Source organism: Orbicella franksi, chromosome 4 (genome assembly GCF_964199315.1).
Source record: "Orbicella franksi chromosome 4, jaOrbFran1.1, whole genome shotgun sequence".
Lineage (NCBI taxonomy): Eukaryota > Metazoa > Cnidaria > Anthozoa > Scleractinia > Merulinidae > Orbicella > Orbicella franksi.
Window position 1 is genome coordinate 2,134,801 of NC_138148.1, and position 18,205 is coordinate 2,153,005.

Sequence of the window (18,205 nt, forward strand, 5' to 3'; positions counted from 1 at the left end):
CTAAAACAATTAGATTATTCGCTTTTGATTTCTATGAAGCGATAGTTGATTCAGCCTGCGGCCTCATCAACTATCACCTCATAGAAATCAAAAGCGAATAATCTAATTGTTAAATAGAAACACTTGTGGAGGTATGGGAGAACATGAAAAAGCTGTGGAAATAAATGCCTGTTAGCTCGCATTCCCACAGCATTTCTCATTCTCTCAAACTTCCACTCTTGTTTCTATTGAGTTATACCTTATTATAGGAATTTAATGCTTCATGAAATTAACCCGAATTTCAAAAATTCACATTAATTTAAGTTGTGTTAATTTATGTTGATGTTAACTGTTAATTAAGTTGCGCATTAATTTCTGCAACGTTAATTACCATTATTTTCCCCCTAATCCGTGACACACTCCAGACATTCTTTCCACAGCCAAACTATGAATTTTATTTGCACACTTTACATTTCACATCAATCTTAATTTCTTTCACATTAGCAAATTGTTTACTGTACTTCAACTGTACTTCATTTTGTCAGAGACACTGTAAAGAATGTTCGAAGTGGCCAGAATTCTTTGCTTGACCCATATGTTTAGGGACAATTGGACAATCCTTGTTTGTATTTTCAACTGTACAGTGTTAAAATAAATTTGTTCCTGTTTTCAACAAATTCTGTTTTTTTGTTTGTTGGTGCAGCATATTTGAAATTTTACATTCAAATTGCCTTAATTTAAGTTGTGTTAATTTCAAATACATTAATCAACACAAGTGTTAATTTCCTGTAATAGGGTAGAAACAGGATTTTTAACTGATAAGCAGGCATATTTTCTTTGAGCTATTTTCTAATTAACTTTACAGCTCAAAAAGCTGTATAGATTAGCATGAAGCTATACAGATATGCATGTATCAATATCATATCAATCAGCTTGTATTTAGGACAACTGGATGTTATGGCAAATTTCAGCAAGTAATTACGGTGTATTACTATTCTTAGTAAGAAGCCTTTCCCGATTCTAACCTTTAGGGAAATGCCACTTGTCAGCTGCTACTTTTAGGGGGAACCAATCAATGCAACTAAATCTAGTAAGTGTGAAAAAATGCATACAAATGTTACTTAAACAGTGTTTATAATAATAAATTTCTTACACTGGGAATGTGTCTTTGCCCTGGTCAGTAGCTGTCAGGGTCGATTGAGAAGCCTTACATCTCTGCCATGAAAAACAAAGTAGTGGTTATTTTTCATTATGTTTGCCATTTCACCTGTCATGATATACTCGTCTGTTAGTAATGATTCACTCTTGGAGTAGCACCTTCCAGTAACTCAACTCTTTTAACAACTTAAGCATTTAACAAATTTTCATTCTTGATAATGATGTTGGATACATCAAAACATTGGATAATGTTACTATTAATATTTCTTGTTCAATACCTCAACAAACAGCTGGCCATCCAATTCCAGTAAGTACACCCCATTCTGTCAGTGTAAGAGTTCCTCTTTGAAGTGATATTTCATTACATAATTTCTCCCTTCATTGAGCTTATTTTAAAAGTATTAATCAACAGCTATTGCTTTTGTCCTTACCTTAAATTTCCCTTCTTCGCCAAAGTTTAACTGAAATACTTTGCCCAACTTGGTCCTTAGCTCTTCATCTATGGACAGCACTTCATGCAAGGAAACTGAAATAAAAGAATGTTAAGGGCAATGACAAAAATTGCCATTTACATGTAAGTGCTTGCTAATATGATAAACATATTATATGATGTTATGTCTGGACAGAAATAAATGATTAATAACAGGTGCCTGATGCAAGTCAACTGCTACTTCATGCATTTGCACCGGGTACTTTTTGTCAGGAAGTTTATTAGTACACATTATTATTTCACCAACCTAATCATGATCTGCTCTTTCTGAGGTGGCTATTGTATGTTCCTTTTGAACTTTGAAGCGAGAGCTATTTTGGCAGGCGTTGCTTACATGTATTAGATTTGTGGGCATGTGCACATTTTTAATTTAAAAAAATTACAGTTTTTTTTTTGCTACAGCTCAATTAAACAGAACTCAAGCCAAACATGATGCAATGTAACAAATACCAAGGGAAAATTTTAAAAGCATGAAAGCCTTTCAAACATGAACTTCCCCAGAGACTAATCTTGCAATCAGCTCCAACAAAAACACTTTTGTGTGCTACAACTGCACCAGAATGCACCTCAACACTCACTGACTAGCACACTATCTCCCTAGTGCAGGTGTGGGTAACCCACTTCGGGATATTCCCCACATGGCTGCCCGTTACTGCAACTTAGTGGTGCTCTGTCTACTTTTCAATTTCCTCCCGCTACTTTTTTATTTGAAAACCCTGAATTATTATAGGTATAAGAATTGAAAGCTGATTGTTAAATACATGAAAAGTTTGCACAGATAGAGTCAGACTGAGGGACTTAGATCCATTGTAAGCTTGAACTTGACAATGCTGTCTTGATTTCCTGAACCGTCAATGTTTTGAACCTCCTGATAACTTGAACCAAACGTTTCAGCCCAGATTTCCCAAACTACCCATTTCAAACCAACAAAACGAAATATGTCATTTATTCCCACAATTGACCACTAACTGTGGTTCCATTTTGAAGTTGTTAAAAAAAAAGAACATATGTTATTTATTCCCGAAAAAAGATGAAGAGTTTGATACACATGTACCTTGAGTTTGTTTTGGAAGCACATCTAAAGTAGTTCCCACTTGCTCAAGAAGAAACTTGATGAGTGTGATGCTATTTGCATGCCTTTCTTTAAGCTCCTAAAATATAAAAGTTGGTTGCCACGGTGATGCATTGTAACAATTGACGAGCACATCATTCATTACAATATTTCCTGGTCTACAGAAAATATGAGTAGTGCCACATCTTATAAACCTGCAGCTTCAAAAATTTTATTACATAAGAATACCTTGTGATATTAAGCAGTTCAAACAAAGTGGTTTATCGTGAAAATTCAGTGCTTGAAATTGACTCCAGATTCCAAACTGGTGAATCACAAATATGTTGTAAAAATATTGTGTAACAAGGTAATAATAAAATTATTCCTTATTATATTAATTTCTTATATGTTTTTATAAATTCATAAAGATCTGTTCTTAACTTATGTCACTGCAGAATGGTGAGATAAAGAATCATCTAAGAAGTGTTTACCTGGCATAAAGTTGAATTGCATAGAACCTTTCCATTGCAACATGCCAATTGTAGCATCAAATCCAGTAAATTTCTGTGGTCGTTCAGGCGGCAAGCAAGTGTGTTACACTGGGATATGAAGAGGGGAAAATACGTTAGGTAGCTCTCAGTTGAAACAATTTAAACACTCTCACTGGTACCTAGTTTAATATACTTGATGACTATATTTGTCATTTATTACAAGATTAAGTTGGTTCAGAGGCCTAATAACTTAAAAAACAACTAATCAGATTGCTCTACTGTGGGTATTGGCCCAGACCCTGTCATGAATGATCTTGTTGTTTTATGGCTTACTGTCCACAAAAAACTGTTATTGTTAAGAGGCCCTGCGCCTAAGAAACGACCGATGATTTCCGGCTAAAAAATAAAATCGGCCGATTTTTATCTCTCAAGTAGAGGTTACCGAATACTATTTAAAAATGAATTTCTTTTGTTTCAGTTTCGCTTTAAACCAAAAATATCGAGCCGCAAAGTTTTTCCGTCTCAAAGCAGCAATATCAGGCCGAAAATAAGCCCCCGCAAAAAACTGTTTAGAAATTACTATCGCAACGCAAAATAATGAGAAAACTACACAGTGTTGAAGAAAAAGGCCTTTTAATGCAATATCATTCGATAAACATCAAAAAACTGCCGAAGCGATTAACAAATAAAGTTTCAAATATTGCATACTAAATTAGATGGAGCGTTGGAGCTGATTTTAAAATAATTATTTCTCAAAAGTTCAACACTTTTGAAAGCAATCACAGTGATGAATGAGACATTGGAGGGATACAAATCACGTTTCTGGAAAAACATTTTTCGGCCAAAATATATTGACCTTGTACAAAGCGTTCAAAGTTACCGTTTTTACCGTTATCCTGCTACTTCGGCGAAACACTTCTCTTTTGCCAATACGGCCGTGGATAGCGTGGTAAACGCCACTTTAAACCTTGCTAGGCATTCAAAGACCGTCCTAAGTAGAAGGAAGTAGAATTAAGAGAGAAAGGAAGATGAAAAATACACAGAAAAAGAAAATAACTCGAAATTACCATCTGCTAACGAAAGTTGAATCTGGAAAATGTCGTCGCGTGACAGCGGCCATTGACGTTATTTGTATCAATAGCGGTGGAATCCAAACGAATGCACAAATGGGAAAACAATTTTTCCCGGCCAGAAAACGTTTAGTGGAACAATGTTATGTTATTTTTCACAAATGATGGTCACTCAAAAAGAAAAACTTCCCCAACCGCCACACCGTTTTGGCCGCAGCGTGATCTGAGTTATGGGGTCACGACTGGATCTCTAGCCGCTGACCGCCCGAAGGACATTGCAGACTCGTTTTCCCATGCTCTTGCGACCTTTACGTGACCAATGACGTCACTGGTCGTTGTCACGCGACGACATTTTCCAGATTCAACTTTCGTTAGCAGATGGTAATTTCGAGTTATTTTCTTTGTCTGCGTATTTTTCATCTTCCTTTCTCTTTCAATTCTACATCCTTCTACTCAGGATAGTCTCTGAATGCCTAGCAAGGTTTAAAGTGGCGTTTACCACGCTATCCACGGCCGTATTGGCAAAAGAGAAGCGTTTCGTTGAAGTAGCAGGATAACGGTAAAAACGGTAACTTTGAACGCTTTGTACAAGGTCAATATACTTTGGCCGAAAAATGTTTTTCCAGAAACGTGATTTGTATCCCTCCAATGTCTCATTCATCACTGTGATTGCTTTCAAAAGCGTTGAACTTTTGAGAAATAATTATTTTAAAATCAGCTCCAACGCTCCATCTAATTTAGTATGCAATATTTGAAACTTTATTTGTTAATCGCTTCGGCAGTTTTTTGATGTTTATCGAATGATATTGCATTAAAAGGCCTTTTTCTTCAACACTGTGTAGTTTTCTCATTATTTTGCGTTGCAATAGTAATTTCTAAACAGTTTTTTGCGGGGACTTATTTTCGGCCTGATATTGCTGCTTTCAGACGGAAACACTTTGCGGCTCGATATTTTTGGTTTAAAGCGAAACTGAAACAAAAGAAATTCATTTTTAAATAGTATTCGGTAACCTCTACTTGAGAGATAAAAATCGGCCGATTTTATGTTTTAGCCAGAAATCATCGGTCGTTTCTTAGGTGCAGGGCCTCTTAAGTTGGCTCTACATCCGAAGTGAGAATCCTCAATGTTTACATAGTTTTTCCAGTCCATGATCATTGAATTATTTTCAAAACATTTTCAGTCCTGTAATAAATATGTTATTCACCAAGTTCGATCACAATCAGGAGCCTAGTAGGAGGTCATTGGCTGTTGAAAATTTTTGTTCCGACCAAATTTACATGTGACAGATCTGTACTGTTCAGGATTTGAGGTGGATATCCTCCTAGCACCACCGTCACAGTTGACAAGTGTTAAAATGGCCACTGTAGCTTATACTTAATATGGTCCAGTATGTTGGGCTTTCTTAGATGGAAAGAAAAACCTACCCTTGACCACTTTTGTTTTGTTTTCAGGTTTGAGAAATTGAGACCAAGAAATCACACCAATGAAGGCAGTGATGTGAACATTGAATCATGTACACAACTGTTTAGAAACATTTGGCCTGAAAGAATATCTCTAGGCCACCATCTCAAATGGCTAGGGTATGGATTACACATTACATAAAAATATTATTTGACATTTTAGTGTACTTTGTTAGTGACTGTATAATTTTGTGAGTCCTTGTTGGCAGCTCATAAGACAGTTCAAAACTTAAAATATTAATAGTAATATTATTTGTCACATCTAGCATCGTCAATTTACAAGTATATGTATGCTTTTTGCTGTAAAAAATTGGCTTTCTTTGAGAGTGTGTTAGTGATCATGCTCATGATCACGACAAAAGTATGGTGTCAATTTCACCTACACTCAGCTTATCAGTCTTTCAATGGAAATTGTACCACATTTTCAAAGGTACATAGTCATAACCAGAAGAAAATTTGACACATTACCATATTATTTATTTTCTTTCAAAGCATGTTTAAATAAATAAATTGCTGTGCATTTTCTTAGTCTGTGTCTCCAGATGTTACGGTCAATCGAGATTACACAGCAGTGATGTGCAATGCAGATGACCTAGTGTTTGAAGAGTTTACTTTAACTTTAACACGCTTGCCCAAATGGATTTTTCCAGAGGGTATGGGGGGTGTACGTACATGTACAGTGTAATATGGCAATTCTGGAGGGGTGAGGGTTATTTTGGTATAAAAAAATGGAAATTCTGGGGAGGTGGGGGTTCTTACATGTAAATGAAACTCCCTGCATGATGGGGGTATGGATATTTTCTGGAACTACACGTTATGGAAAAATGACCAGTATTTTTGATGTTGAAAAAATTGTTGCAATCTAAAAAAATCAGATTTATGTAACTCCTGTGCTAATAATTGTAATTATTTTAATTTTGGTTATTTTGGTGCAAATAATCAATGCATCACCACCGAAAATCTTTTCAAGGTCCGTGAGAAGTCCAGCAGGGTAAAGATTAGCCCTGCAAGGCTTCTTGAGAAGCAACTCGGACTCTTGCGTTTCTTGGAAGGTTGTTCTCTAGGTAGAAAATGCAAGTAATTGTGGAAATTCATGAGAGGCACTTTTTACTGTCTAGTAACAAATAGCTAACAGGCTGTAAAATTGCTTCAAGAGACTTCACATAATTTCCCCTGATCAACTTGAAAAAAAATTTTCCTTACAGCCCTTCACTATTAAATTTTCAAGTACAAATTCAGTTTCTTCCAAAGGGGTCAAATCTGTTCAAGTGCCAAATTGTATTAAGTATCTCCAGAACTGACAACAGAAAAGCAGTTTTATGTCAAGGGTTGTCAATACATTTTCAAATTGTTTTATTTTGCACTGTCTAATGGACCAAACAGACCATGGACCATTATGGATCATTGCTGGTGCGGCATGAATCATAAATGCCAGATCACACATAGTGAGGGCAGTCCCTTTATGTTTTGAGGACACCCAGTTTGGCCTCTTCCCAGATTTTTCTTGTCAAATAATCCAAGATGGCTTAGTGGTTCCCCAATAATTGCCGAGGGTAACTGTGTAACAAAAAAAAGGGATTGTTCAGTCTAGTTGTGGCCTTATTTAGAGTGAAACAGCTGTTATTAATCTAAATATAGAATGAAAACATTAAATTATATACAGTACACCCCAAGCTTACCTTGTCTAGATAATCTTGTTCCAGTGCTTTCTCTCGAATTTTGTCTGAACGTGATCTTCTTAGGGGTTTCAGCTTTTTCAACAACAATTTTCCAGAAAATCCAACCAGAGTTTGCGCTGGGGAAATGTGTTTATCCTCCTCTCTTGTAACCCTGCAAGTTTTTTATTATTAGCATTAGTTCTACATTCGCCAAATCCTTCAAACTTAATCGTTTGGACAAAGTGCCCGTTTAAACTAAGAGCTTTGAGTAGATATAAACTTCTTGCAACCGTGGGGCGAAAAAGCTACAAAGCATGATATGCAAAAAGTAAGTTAGGCCCAGTTCAGAGGCCGAACTTTCATGAGCCCAACCAAATACACGGAATTAACTACATGAAAAGTTCTGCGTTTGAACCAATTAACAACGGCTATTTAAATTTGGAACGGTTCAGCCGTTCTTCCCGCCTAGCTCAGCCGGGAATTTCGGCTTTGGAACGGCTTTGATTCAGTCGTCGAACTTTTCGCGAGCCGAACCTAATGCATAAATAATTATAACGTATTTTACGAGCAGTTTTCACTTTGCCTGAAAATCGCTGACATTTCGATATGATTTGGTCTTAACTAAATAAAGTTCGGCGAATTAATCTCGACGTCTGAATCAACAGGTGTACTTTTGATAATTTGGGTCGGTCCAAATTCGAATTAAGTTCGGCTCATGAAAAGTTCGGCGTCTCAACTGGGCCTTATGTCATCATATTTACAGTATATTTAGTAAGATAGACAATCTCTTTTCAACCATCGTAAGATAATTTATTGGCTATGTCTTATATCAACTCCTAAACTTAAAGTAGGCATGCACATCAATTGCAATTTGTTCCGTAAAATTGCGTTTTTAACACTAAAACGAGTAAAACTTCAAATTCCAATCGAATGCGATCGCGAGTTCGTTCTTGTTGCGCTCCCTCCTAAAGCGTTCAAGCACGCACGATCTTTATGTAAGAACATGTGACAAAACTTAAAAACATTCATTACAAATAGAAAATGGGCCCTGTATTGATATAAACGCCCTCTTTTTGTATGGTAAAGAGGTCTCTAACTTTTCGGCTGAGAATATAATGGCCGCCAGACTGAGTTGTCAAAGAGAACGCTTCTTTCTCTCGATTTCTCCATTAATTAAGCACTTGCGCTGAACGTGCTTTCATTGAAATATAACGGCAAGAACAAACATCCTTCTGAAAAGCTGAATAAACCAAAGGACCATTAACCAGTTTATATCGGAAAATGTTGCATTGTTTGCTTGGCTTTGCGTACCCTGGTGTATTTAGCTGGTTTTCGAAACGAACAAAAGCCATTGATATGTTGAAAAGCTTGACTATGAATAACAAGAGTAGTTTAAACACATACCGATGGTTTTTTCCCACTTTTTTGCCCATTGCTCAAGTATTCTTAGCCTAAACCGCCTGAAGTATCCTGATTTTCTCGTCCATCTTCCTTTTTGCTTCGCAAAAGCGAAAGTAACCACTTTGTTGCAACACACGGAAGCAACTTTACTAGTTCCCAGTCTAAGCCGGCCTCGCAAGGGGGAACTATAAGTCCCCTCCAAGAAATTAGCCCCTGACCCTCAGTCAAGAAAAATCGTTGCGATGAACCGAACCCCTTCGTGTTAAGCTCTAAAGATTCTTCTTTATTTTACTGCAGTATACATGTATAACGAATTTACTCTGGGTGACTAGTTAACATGCGGTGTTCATCAAAGTCATCATCATCGTTGGGATTTTGTATCTGGACACTAAGTGATTATTTCTCCTCCAATTGGCCAATAAAAGCGCCAACCTTTAACCAGCTAGCAACATCTTTTACTGCCTTTTTGTTTAAACGACGTTTTCTTGGCTGTACTTATTTTTGCGAGACCTTAAACACTTGTAAAGCTGTGTCTGTAGGATGTACTGCTTCGCTGTCTATTTTGCTCTCAGTCACGTCAGGAAGGGTGTAGTGGGCGAGAGTTTTAAGGCGAGACGAGATTGGGACGAAACAAGGGTGTGTCACCAACGAGAAGTGGTGGTAACGGTCGCCCATAAGTTGGGGACCTTAGCAAGGCTCCGTCCGCCCTCCGCCGGAGGAATTTGAAAACCCAGCTATGTTTCTGCCGTTAGGCCTACCGTCCATACTAATCCGTCACGAAAACGGAGCTTTTCGAAAACGCTCTTCAACTGGAGTAATTTAAAAACGCCGGCATTGCGTTTTAGTGTGGACGGAAAACATTTTGAAAACGGAGATTTTTGAAAACCATGATATTACGATAAGTTCTCCTCAACCACAAATCTAAAATGACAGGTGACTGTTGCGTTTTCAAATTGCTCCGGCGTAATGTGGACGGGGGAAAACCACTTCGACAATTCCAATGGTTAGCAGCACAATGACTTTGCACTTGCGTTATACCGGCGTTATAGAGCGGTTTTCAATTGCGTGTCGTAAAACCAAAACCAAACCAATTAATCACCAATTAGACTACTCAGCCAATCTCCCACCGTCGTAAAACCAAGACAAAACCAAAGTAATTGCCGATTACTTACGACACTCCATTGAAAACCGCTCTAAATCTTTTTACATTTCATAGGTATCCCCTGCAAAAACATATAGGCGTGCTGAACAGCTCAAGATTATCACGTAAATAAGAATTTAAATTCGTCTTTTACTGGGCGTAATCATTGCTTATAGTGTAAGCTCAACGCAAACTAGCACGACGACGGTAACGACAACGTCAATAAATAGAACGTTTAATGAGAAGAGCAACGGCTCTGCTCGTGCGTTATAAATCTTTGTAAACTCAGTTCAGTTACCCTTCCCTTGCGAAGCAACAACGCGATATAGCTTAAGATAACGAGAATAAAACCATTGTTGCTGGAATAATGTCATGCGGCGAAGTTAACCCAGTCCAGAATAACAAATGTCCCCTCCCTAACGGGGCTTCAGCAGAGGGCTGAAGGGGTGCCACAGGCAGCAATTCGAGTATTAAGAGAAAGAACCCTGTGTGGAGCCCATAAACCGAGTTAATACAGATCCCCCAAACTGAGTCTCCAATGGAGGTGCAAAGATTGGGCACGGACATTCCTTCACCCCAAGGGTTGAGTAACAGTGAGACCAGCCAGCTGTGCAGAGGCGGTATGGGGACCTGAGTGCCTTCCGGTACAACCTAAGATTATTCAGATACTAAGTATTCACTTGAGAATAAAGGATTAATTACAAAGAGACATTAGCGTAGTGTTCTCAACGTACATAATAACAGTTTTTAGCGATTCAGTGACAAATTAGGAAAGGCCAAGTTCTTGGAGTCTTGAAGGATAGCTTCTGTTTTCGTCTTAACATACGTCTGATGAGAACTTGCAACAATCTGAGAAGGGAGAAATGATTACTCGTATGACACGCTATGTTTCACTGACATGAGTCAAATATGGAAAATCACATGAGAGGAAGACGGCAGAGGTAAATGAGAGCTCATACGATGGTTGCTTGCCAACATCAGGCTTTATTTTATTTTATGCTTAAATATTGATGAAACAAAACTTTCTTGAAGTAAACCTTCACGTTCTGAGCAAGCCATAGAAGTATCCTTGCTACTGTCTTAGGGTCCACTGAGCGTCACGTAGGGAATGCAAGTCACAAACATCTTCACGGACCTCCAAGACGATCATTTAGAGACTGAGATATCTTGTGCCGAAATGATTGAAAACAAACTGTATTAGCAAAGCATGTGGCAAACTGAATCTCGATAGCTTACAGCGGAAACCACCCAGACCGCCAGACCACATTGGAACTCCTCCTAACAATGCAGCTTATAGTATCCTCCAGGAAACAACTTTCACGACTGATACAAAATAGGTAAGAAGCCCGAAATTTCCGGTTCAAACGTCGAATTGTACTACTTTCACTTAATTCTGTAGTTATGTTCGGCGCGTTTTCAACCGCGCCCAACAGAGACAGCAGTGCGGATGCTGGCCAATGTCGCTTCTTGCATTTTTACCATACTGAACACGAGCGAACAGCCGAATATCACAGATTTTCTAAATCCCTTAGGTTATATCAGAGCCATAAAATCTTTCCCTTCAAATGGGACCAACAACAGTTTCTTTCTTTTTAGCTTTTAAAGAACACTTTCACACCAAGTCGTGTGCCGTTTCTTCATAAATAGATTAAGCACGATATTTCAATGAGGTTTTACCGAGAGAAAATGAGGGCACAGATAATTTGTCGAATAGGTCGGTCCCAAGTTGCCTTTTGCCTCTGTGTCTAAACGTGCGTTCGTGCGAAACCAATCATAAGAAAATGTTTTTTCCTTACATGTTCATATAGATGCAAATCAAACTCATTTTCATGTGAAAGGTTTTGTACGAAGGCTTGTTTTAAAACTGAGGCACAAGGTAACTCGAAACTGATGACCTATCATTCTGTGATTGTGGCTACCGGTCGCGAAGAGGCGTAGCCACCAATATCATCGTCCTTGAAAGTAATGTCCGTAACCTCAGTCGATGCTTCGTAAACAATTTTTTGGAGCGAAAGGCTGCGAAAGCGATGAACTGACCTTTCGTCTTTGGAGTCGACTAAGCACTCCCAAATTTACGGCTATTTGGTATACAACAAAGGTGGGTTTATGACCCCGGAGGGAGGGGGGGGGGGTGAGTTACTCCCTTATATGGGCGACATAGGTATGTGCGGCTCCAAAGGGTATGGCTTTGGTCATAAATAGGACATGATTTTTGCACTCTAGCCTTGAATTGGGTATATTTCTTAGTGAAAGCTACTTTTTCATCATTATCGATAAGACCGTCAACAAAAGCCCTTCATAACTTATGTTTAGGGCAACTGTGCCAGCCGCAACAGTCACAAATAGGGTAGCAAAAATCGCATATTTTGGTCAGAAATAGGGTAAGAGTTTTGGGAAGTGGGCCGCACACCCCCACTTAACTTTTCTGGGAGTACCTCCCTCCGGGGTTTATGATTCGATCCATCGACCGCTTTCACAGCGGCTTTTAGCCGAAACTTTCACGCTTGACGAGCGTTTGTCTCCCGCGAACGATTCAAATTTCCATACTGTCTCATTGTCTTCTATAATTACGTTGCTTTATGGCTTGAACATTTTTATTTTCCAACATAGAAACTTCTCAAAATCTTTTTGACCCAATTCAAATATCACGAGTTGGCTGGAAAACCATTTTGGACATTTTGATTTCCTATCAAAGCGAGGAGTTCAGCTAATTATTTATATCCAAGGTAACCGGCACATGCAGTCCTCGACTGCCTATTTTTTAAAATTGGTTCTTACTTATGATCAATTGGGGAACTGCCCTTTTCTGGCTTCCGTTCATGGTGATAATATATAGATTTAGCCAGGCCTAAAAGCGGAGCTCCCGATGGCGATAATTAACCATAAAGGAAGATGAGGATTTGTTTTTCTTGGATCAGAAACTCAAAAAATAATCAATTGTAACCAGGTAATTGTTCAGCGTGTGGTTTCACTATTATTTCCAGTTAAATTTTAACAAAGTTTGCCCAATAAGTGTACCCAATTTTTCCAAGATTGTAGAAATTACGTATGCAACATATCAGGGAATTTCCATGAGAAGATTGTGCAAGGAATATGTCGGAAGAAAAGTCAATAACGCGCCACGTTTTAATTTGCGCCGGAATTTTGCCTCTGCATGCATGTACTTCCTCTAACCTGACTTGAGCCCGCGATTGCATAGAAACCCAGTACCTGGTCAACTTCAAAAAAATACGCGATCTGGATGAGCTCTTAACTTGAGCCCGCGATATGATCCCATAATACCGGTCAGCGGATACCTTGTTTTGACAGCCGTCAATTAATCATAACATGAGTGTCAAATATCAAAGATGTACCTATGGTAATGGTGCTCTCTTAGGTATTAGGCTTGGCGTACGTAGGGCACGGCGGAAAAACCGCTGATTGGCTAAAAAATCCGTTGTCTTGGAGCATGCTCAAGCGCTCGCCGCTGACAATTTGCGGCTGCAAACGAGTTTCGAAAATGTCTGAACATTTTGCAAGCGGGAGCATCGAACAGCAAGAAATATTGTGGATTTTTACCCAGTTAGAACTTCTACTTGTCGCAGAGAATGCGGATTAAGCAAAAGTAAGTATGTTGCAAATTTTAGCCTGGTTTTTTCGCTTTCTTTGTGTGTTTTTCTTTGTGTCGTGATTTCTTTTGTCCGTTGGTGTCGTGTTCATTTTGTGCCTAATGGATCGACGCAGCTGCTTAGTTTATTTACAATACTCTTCTGCTGCAGATATTGGTGTACAGATGACTTAACACAATGAACACAGCATAATGGAAAGCTATGTTGAAAGGTAAGCCAAGTTTTCTTCCTTTCCTTCCGTAAATGGTTGATTTTTGCAAGTGGCAACATTTTCTAGTTCGTGTGTGGCTTCGGAAACTTTTTGGCTCGATGAGTCTGCATTTTAAAAGTTGAATATTTTGTTCGCTATCATTTGAATTACCCGTCATACCTCGACTTGCCTCTGGGAAGAGACCCGTTAGGTTTTTTGTCAGCCATGTTCATATAAATAAGTGACGAAAACCGTTGACACTACTGTAAATGAACTTAATTTTGTAGATTTAAGGATATAAATCTTACATGCAATGAATGTTTTAAAAGCGTAGCCAACTGATGTTCAGTCCGGATATCAGCGTACTATTCAAGGTGACACATTTCTTTCTACTTTTGGATATATCCTCTGGCTTGTGTTGTCTACAATTTAAAAGTTCTTGTAGCGGTGCAAGAATCTAATATGAGAGACGTACACTAAGTTTTTTGTTTTGTTGTTATTGAATGGACTAATTGCGTGGTTTTGAAAGAGCTTTTAAAAGTTATCTTGTAAAATTATTTTTTGACTTGAAGGCAGACTTTTTTGGGTTTAATTAGTCTGATGATGATGAGGTTAATGAAATATTTTTATTTAGTTATTTTTTATTGAGTGAAACCTCAAGAAGAAACAATCCTTTTGTTGTACTTCATGATTTAAATTTCCCAGTTACAAAGCTAGCAAAATGACTGAGGTATTCACAATATGGGTTGAAAGAAGTTGCGTAGTCTTCAATGCTCTACGCAGTATTGTATAATGGATGAACAGTGCAGATACCAAGTTAATGACGTTTCTTCTTGCAATGTAATAAGTATTCAAAGGATGAAGCCAAAGTATAGCTTAATTTAATTTTACATTTTTTCTTCTTTTTTTACACAGTTAGACCTCGGATTTTCACAGCTCTCCTCCTCTCTTTCAATGACTTGATTCTCTGGCTGGAGACAGTGTGACGTGGCCATGTACATCAACTTGAAGATTGAAGTTTTTTTCATGGATGAAATGAATGTCATCTTCCTTGGAGAGGATACTAAATAATATGTCCCCTTTCATAAAAAGATTAAGGAATAATAAAAGGGATAATTAAGGAACCAAATGCATGGAACAAGTATTTCAGGATTCCCCAGTAATTAATAAAGAAAAATGTTTAAAGACAGAAAAATTATAGTTTGGTAAACAACTTGGTTGGGATTTGACTTCTTAAAAATTTGTAGATCATAATATTTTGGTGTGGAAGTCTATGCGATATTTAACAATTATTCTTTGCAATGGAGGTGAATAGTGGCTGTTATTTACTGAGATTGACAAGTTTTTAGTATATGTACAAAGTGATCTCAACAACAGATGAAAAGGAAACCATTAAAAGATTGTTTAATTGACCTCTCAATTCATGCGTGGAAAACATGCAAGCGGCATGAGGTAAGGTAAGGTAAAGTCTGCATGTGAGCCAAGTGGCCCATCAGGCCGGAGCTTATCCCGGTTTCTGTAGCATGAAGCGACTAGGAGTATTTCTACTCCCCCCTGGATGGGATGCTAGTCCATGCAAGCAGCATTAAGATGTGCACAATTCTTTACAGAATCTTCTAACATGGCAGGTCTAGTTAACCTGCGATAAAATCCTCGTTGATCACAATCTAGCCAAATGGTCTTTTAACACTGTTCAAATCAGCAATGTAAATGAAAAGTCTGTTTGCAAAACAATTTCATTGTTCAATCAAAGTTTTCATTTTCACTTGAAATGAAAATTGAAAATTCGAAACTTTGAAGACTGTTTTGTATTTTCTGGTACAGTATCTTCTTGTATTCTCAGGATTTCCGTTTCAGAAACACTGGCGGAACATAAGTTTTCGCCGGCCATTTTGTTATTGTTTGGATCACGTATCATTCACTCATTAGGGAGTGAATAATTATCAACTATTCCACGAGAACGTGTTGGATATGAGATTATAGATAGCCAACAAGGCGCGTAGTGCTGAGTTGGCTTTAATCGTCTCATATCCAACAGGCATGAGTGGAATAATTGTTTTATTAAAAAGGCCCCCAAAATATAGAAAACTAGACTTAAATAACAATAAAAATGCTCAAAAAGTCATGTATACACTTTCCATATTTGTAGAGCATGGTATAATGGCTCATAACCCCTGATGGCTAAAACAATGAAAACTCTCAAATTGCATTATCCAATGATCCAGTTTTTTAATGATGCTCATTGCTTGAGTGTTTGTGTTGGATTTTATTTTTATTTCAGTTTAGTTTTCTTTATTTGGGGGGTGTCTTTAATGAAACAATTCAAGTCACGCTTGTTTGGTCTCTTTGTTTGAGAATGGGAGAGGTTAACTTAACAATAGTTTTTACATGTAGTTATTTTGGAATTGCAAATCTCTAAGTTGCATTTTAATCAGATTAACATTTTGCTGAGACATCATTGCCTGATCTGATTAATTTACCAAAAAGTGAATTGTGTTGCCAGAAGATAACCATATCCACCTCAAGGGAGGTCAATGGAAATTCTGAGGAGTTGGCGGGGGGGGGGGGGGGGGGGGAGAGAGAGAATTCGAAACTTAAAATTTTGAAAAGGAAAGTATGAAGGTGAACTGGCATTTTCAGTGGGGTGTTCAGAGGAAGCAGTTTGCTCCAAATGCATGTGTTATGATATGAGCCCTTGTTGCTTCACTGATGTTGATAGAGATTTGAATATCTTCTGTATCTGCTACAGTCTTAATTTCTGCAGTGGTGGGTTATCAGCCCTCAGCCCAACACCCAACCTAGAAAGCCAGGTGATCACAATTTGTCTGGTCCCTATCCTTCAACCTACCAGAAGTACAAGACTCCAGCTGACATAGCTCATAGGGTCATGGATACAAAAACCATCCCTCCACAATAAGGTGGTGACCCCTTAGGATGGTTGGAAGTTGGGGGAGGGAGTAAACAAAATTTGGTGGCAGGGTCTGCAAGGGTATGGAATTTATCTGGAACACAATATGAAATAGTAGAATTTTGTTGCAGTGTAGGCTACTGAACCTTCTCCTTAAAAGTATCTAGGAGAGATGGCATACGGTATTTACTTGGAACAAGACTTAAACTTACTATTGGGGGAGGAGGGATGGTGCAGTTTTCATGTGTTTTCTCACAATGGTGCTTTTTGCAAAAAGGCATGCTTTCCAATGTGGTCAGTGTAAGATGCAGACTTTAGACTGCAGGTCAGGTGTTAAAATGCAGACTGTAGACTTTTTAAGTGTTACTGTGTGTCAACAGTAGACAGACCAACCTTATTCAAGCCAAAAGAAGTGAGAGTTTAGCCTAAATAGTTCTAGGGTTAGACTGAATATCACTTGGGTTAGCTGGGAAGGATCTAGGGGGCTTTGGCTGGTTCGGTTGAAGCCCCTAGATTAAAAATAAGAAATAAAAGATAACATGCTAACTTGGCTCCAGAATAACAGAAATCCCATTTCCAATTCAAGGACCACATTTCAAAAATTTCCGGCGTGAAAGCCACCGGTCCCCCCACAGGGGACCGCCTTTTGGCAGTTCGTATTTCGAAACCCCTGCTCTGTATCCGCCCCAGGGTTAGCCTGAATATTTTCTCCAGTTAGCCTGTTTAAGGTTAGCTCTCGATAAAACACGATTCAGTTATAATGTCTGCAGTATGTATTTCCCCCTTATTCTGCAGTCTGCACTGCACAGTCTGCGTTTTACACTGACTGAATTTCGATGTAACTACAAGCCTTCACATAAACGAATGTTCCGCCAGTATAAAGTGGAACGAGAACCCCTTTTGGCGGATTGCTTTTTTCGTTAACACAATGGAGAAATGTTTGCAATAACGATGCCCGCAGCTAGCTGCGGGGAAAGCTGCGTAGCCAAGGAACAAGAATCGCAGTAAGAAGTAGCATAAGCCATAATATCAAACACAGGCTGACATAAACAAAGAGCAATTTATTTTATCCTTCAAGCTGTATTACATATACAATACAACTTTCTACAATGCCATATTAAACCTCTATAAGCTCACTACAAGTTTTCAGCTCAAATCAGTACATGGCATCCACTGAAGCGGCAAAACAAGGCACGAACGAATAGCACACAAGCGAAACACAACAAAATTAGGCATTAGTGTGTACTACTTACGAATTCGTCCTCTATTTTTCTTTCTTCAGGCAACGATACAAAAGTCCATGAACAAATAGCATTTAAAAATTTTCATCAGCACGAAAAAAAAGTCATATTTTATATGTTGCGTAAAATTAAACAAGCTACAAGAAATTGCGGTTCAAAACCTTAATGAACTTGACACGACCTTAAGAAAAGGAAAAACGGTACCTCGGGTGAATTTGAAAAAGCTGAAAGTTTCCTTTCGGAAGAGCTGTCTTTATCACCTGAGAAAACTGCCAACACCGTTTCGATTCTCTCGATCACAGTCAAAACATCAGCACGGATCATTGCCCAAAGTCGCCGAGTTGTTTGTAACTGCCTT

General features: G+C 38.3%; 1 protein-coding gene and 2 long non-coding RNA genes across 3 annotated transcripts in view; 2 read left to right on the forward strand and 1 right to left on the reverse strand.

Annotated features, from left to right (window-relative positions):
- LOC145485849 (uncharacterized) overlaps window positions 1-9,002 on the reverse strand; it is a 31,192-nt gene extending 22,190 nt beyond the window's left edge. Inside the window, exons 1-6 of the mRNA XM_081464499.1 lie at window positions 8,763-9,002; window positions 7,380-7,530; window positions 3,170-3,277; window positions 2,682-2,778; window positions 1,569-1,663; window positions 1,133-1,194 (exon numbers count right to left, since the gene is read on the reverse strand). Coding sequence (XP_081320625.1) covers window positions 1,133-1,194; window positions 1,569-1,663; window positions 2,682-2,778; window positions 3,170-3,277; window positions 7,380-7,530; window positions 8,763-8,791 — 542 coding nt within the window. The 5' untranslated portion in view covers window positions 8,792-9,002. The remainder of the gene's footprint in view (window positions 1-1,132; window positions 1,195-1,568; window positions 1,664-2,681; window positions 2,779-3,169; window positions 3,278-7,379; window positions 7,531-8,762) is intronic.
- LOC145485850 (uncharacterized) lies at window positions 1,638-6,214 on the forward strand. Its single transcript, XR_014049231.1, has 2 exons — window positions 1,638-1,711; window positions 5,692-6,214. It is a non-coding gene; the product is annotated as an uncharacterized LOC145485850 (long non-coding RNA).
- A 4,302-nt stretch (window positions 9,003-13,304) lies between the features above and the next one.
- Window positions 13,305-16,259, forward strand: LOC145485851 (uncharacterized). Its single transcript, XR_014049232.1, has 3 exons — window positions 13,305-13,504; window positions 13,659-13,719; window positions 14,614-16,259. It is a non-coding gene; the product is annotated as an uncharacterized LOC145485851 (long non-coding RNA).
- Window positions 16,260-18,205: the final 1,946 nt, after the last annotated feature.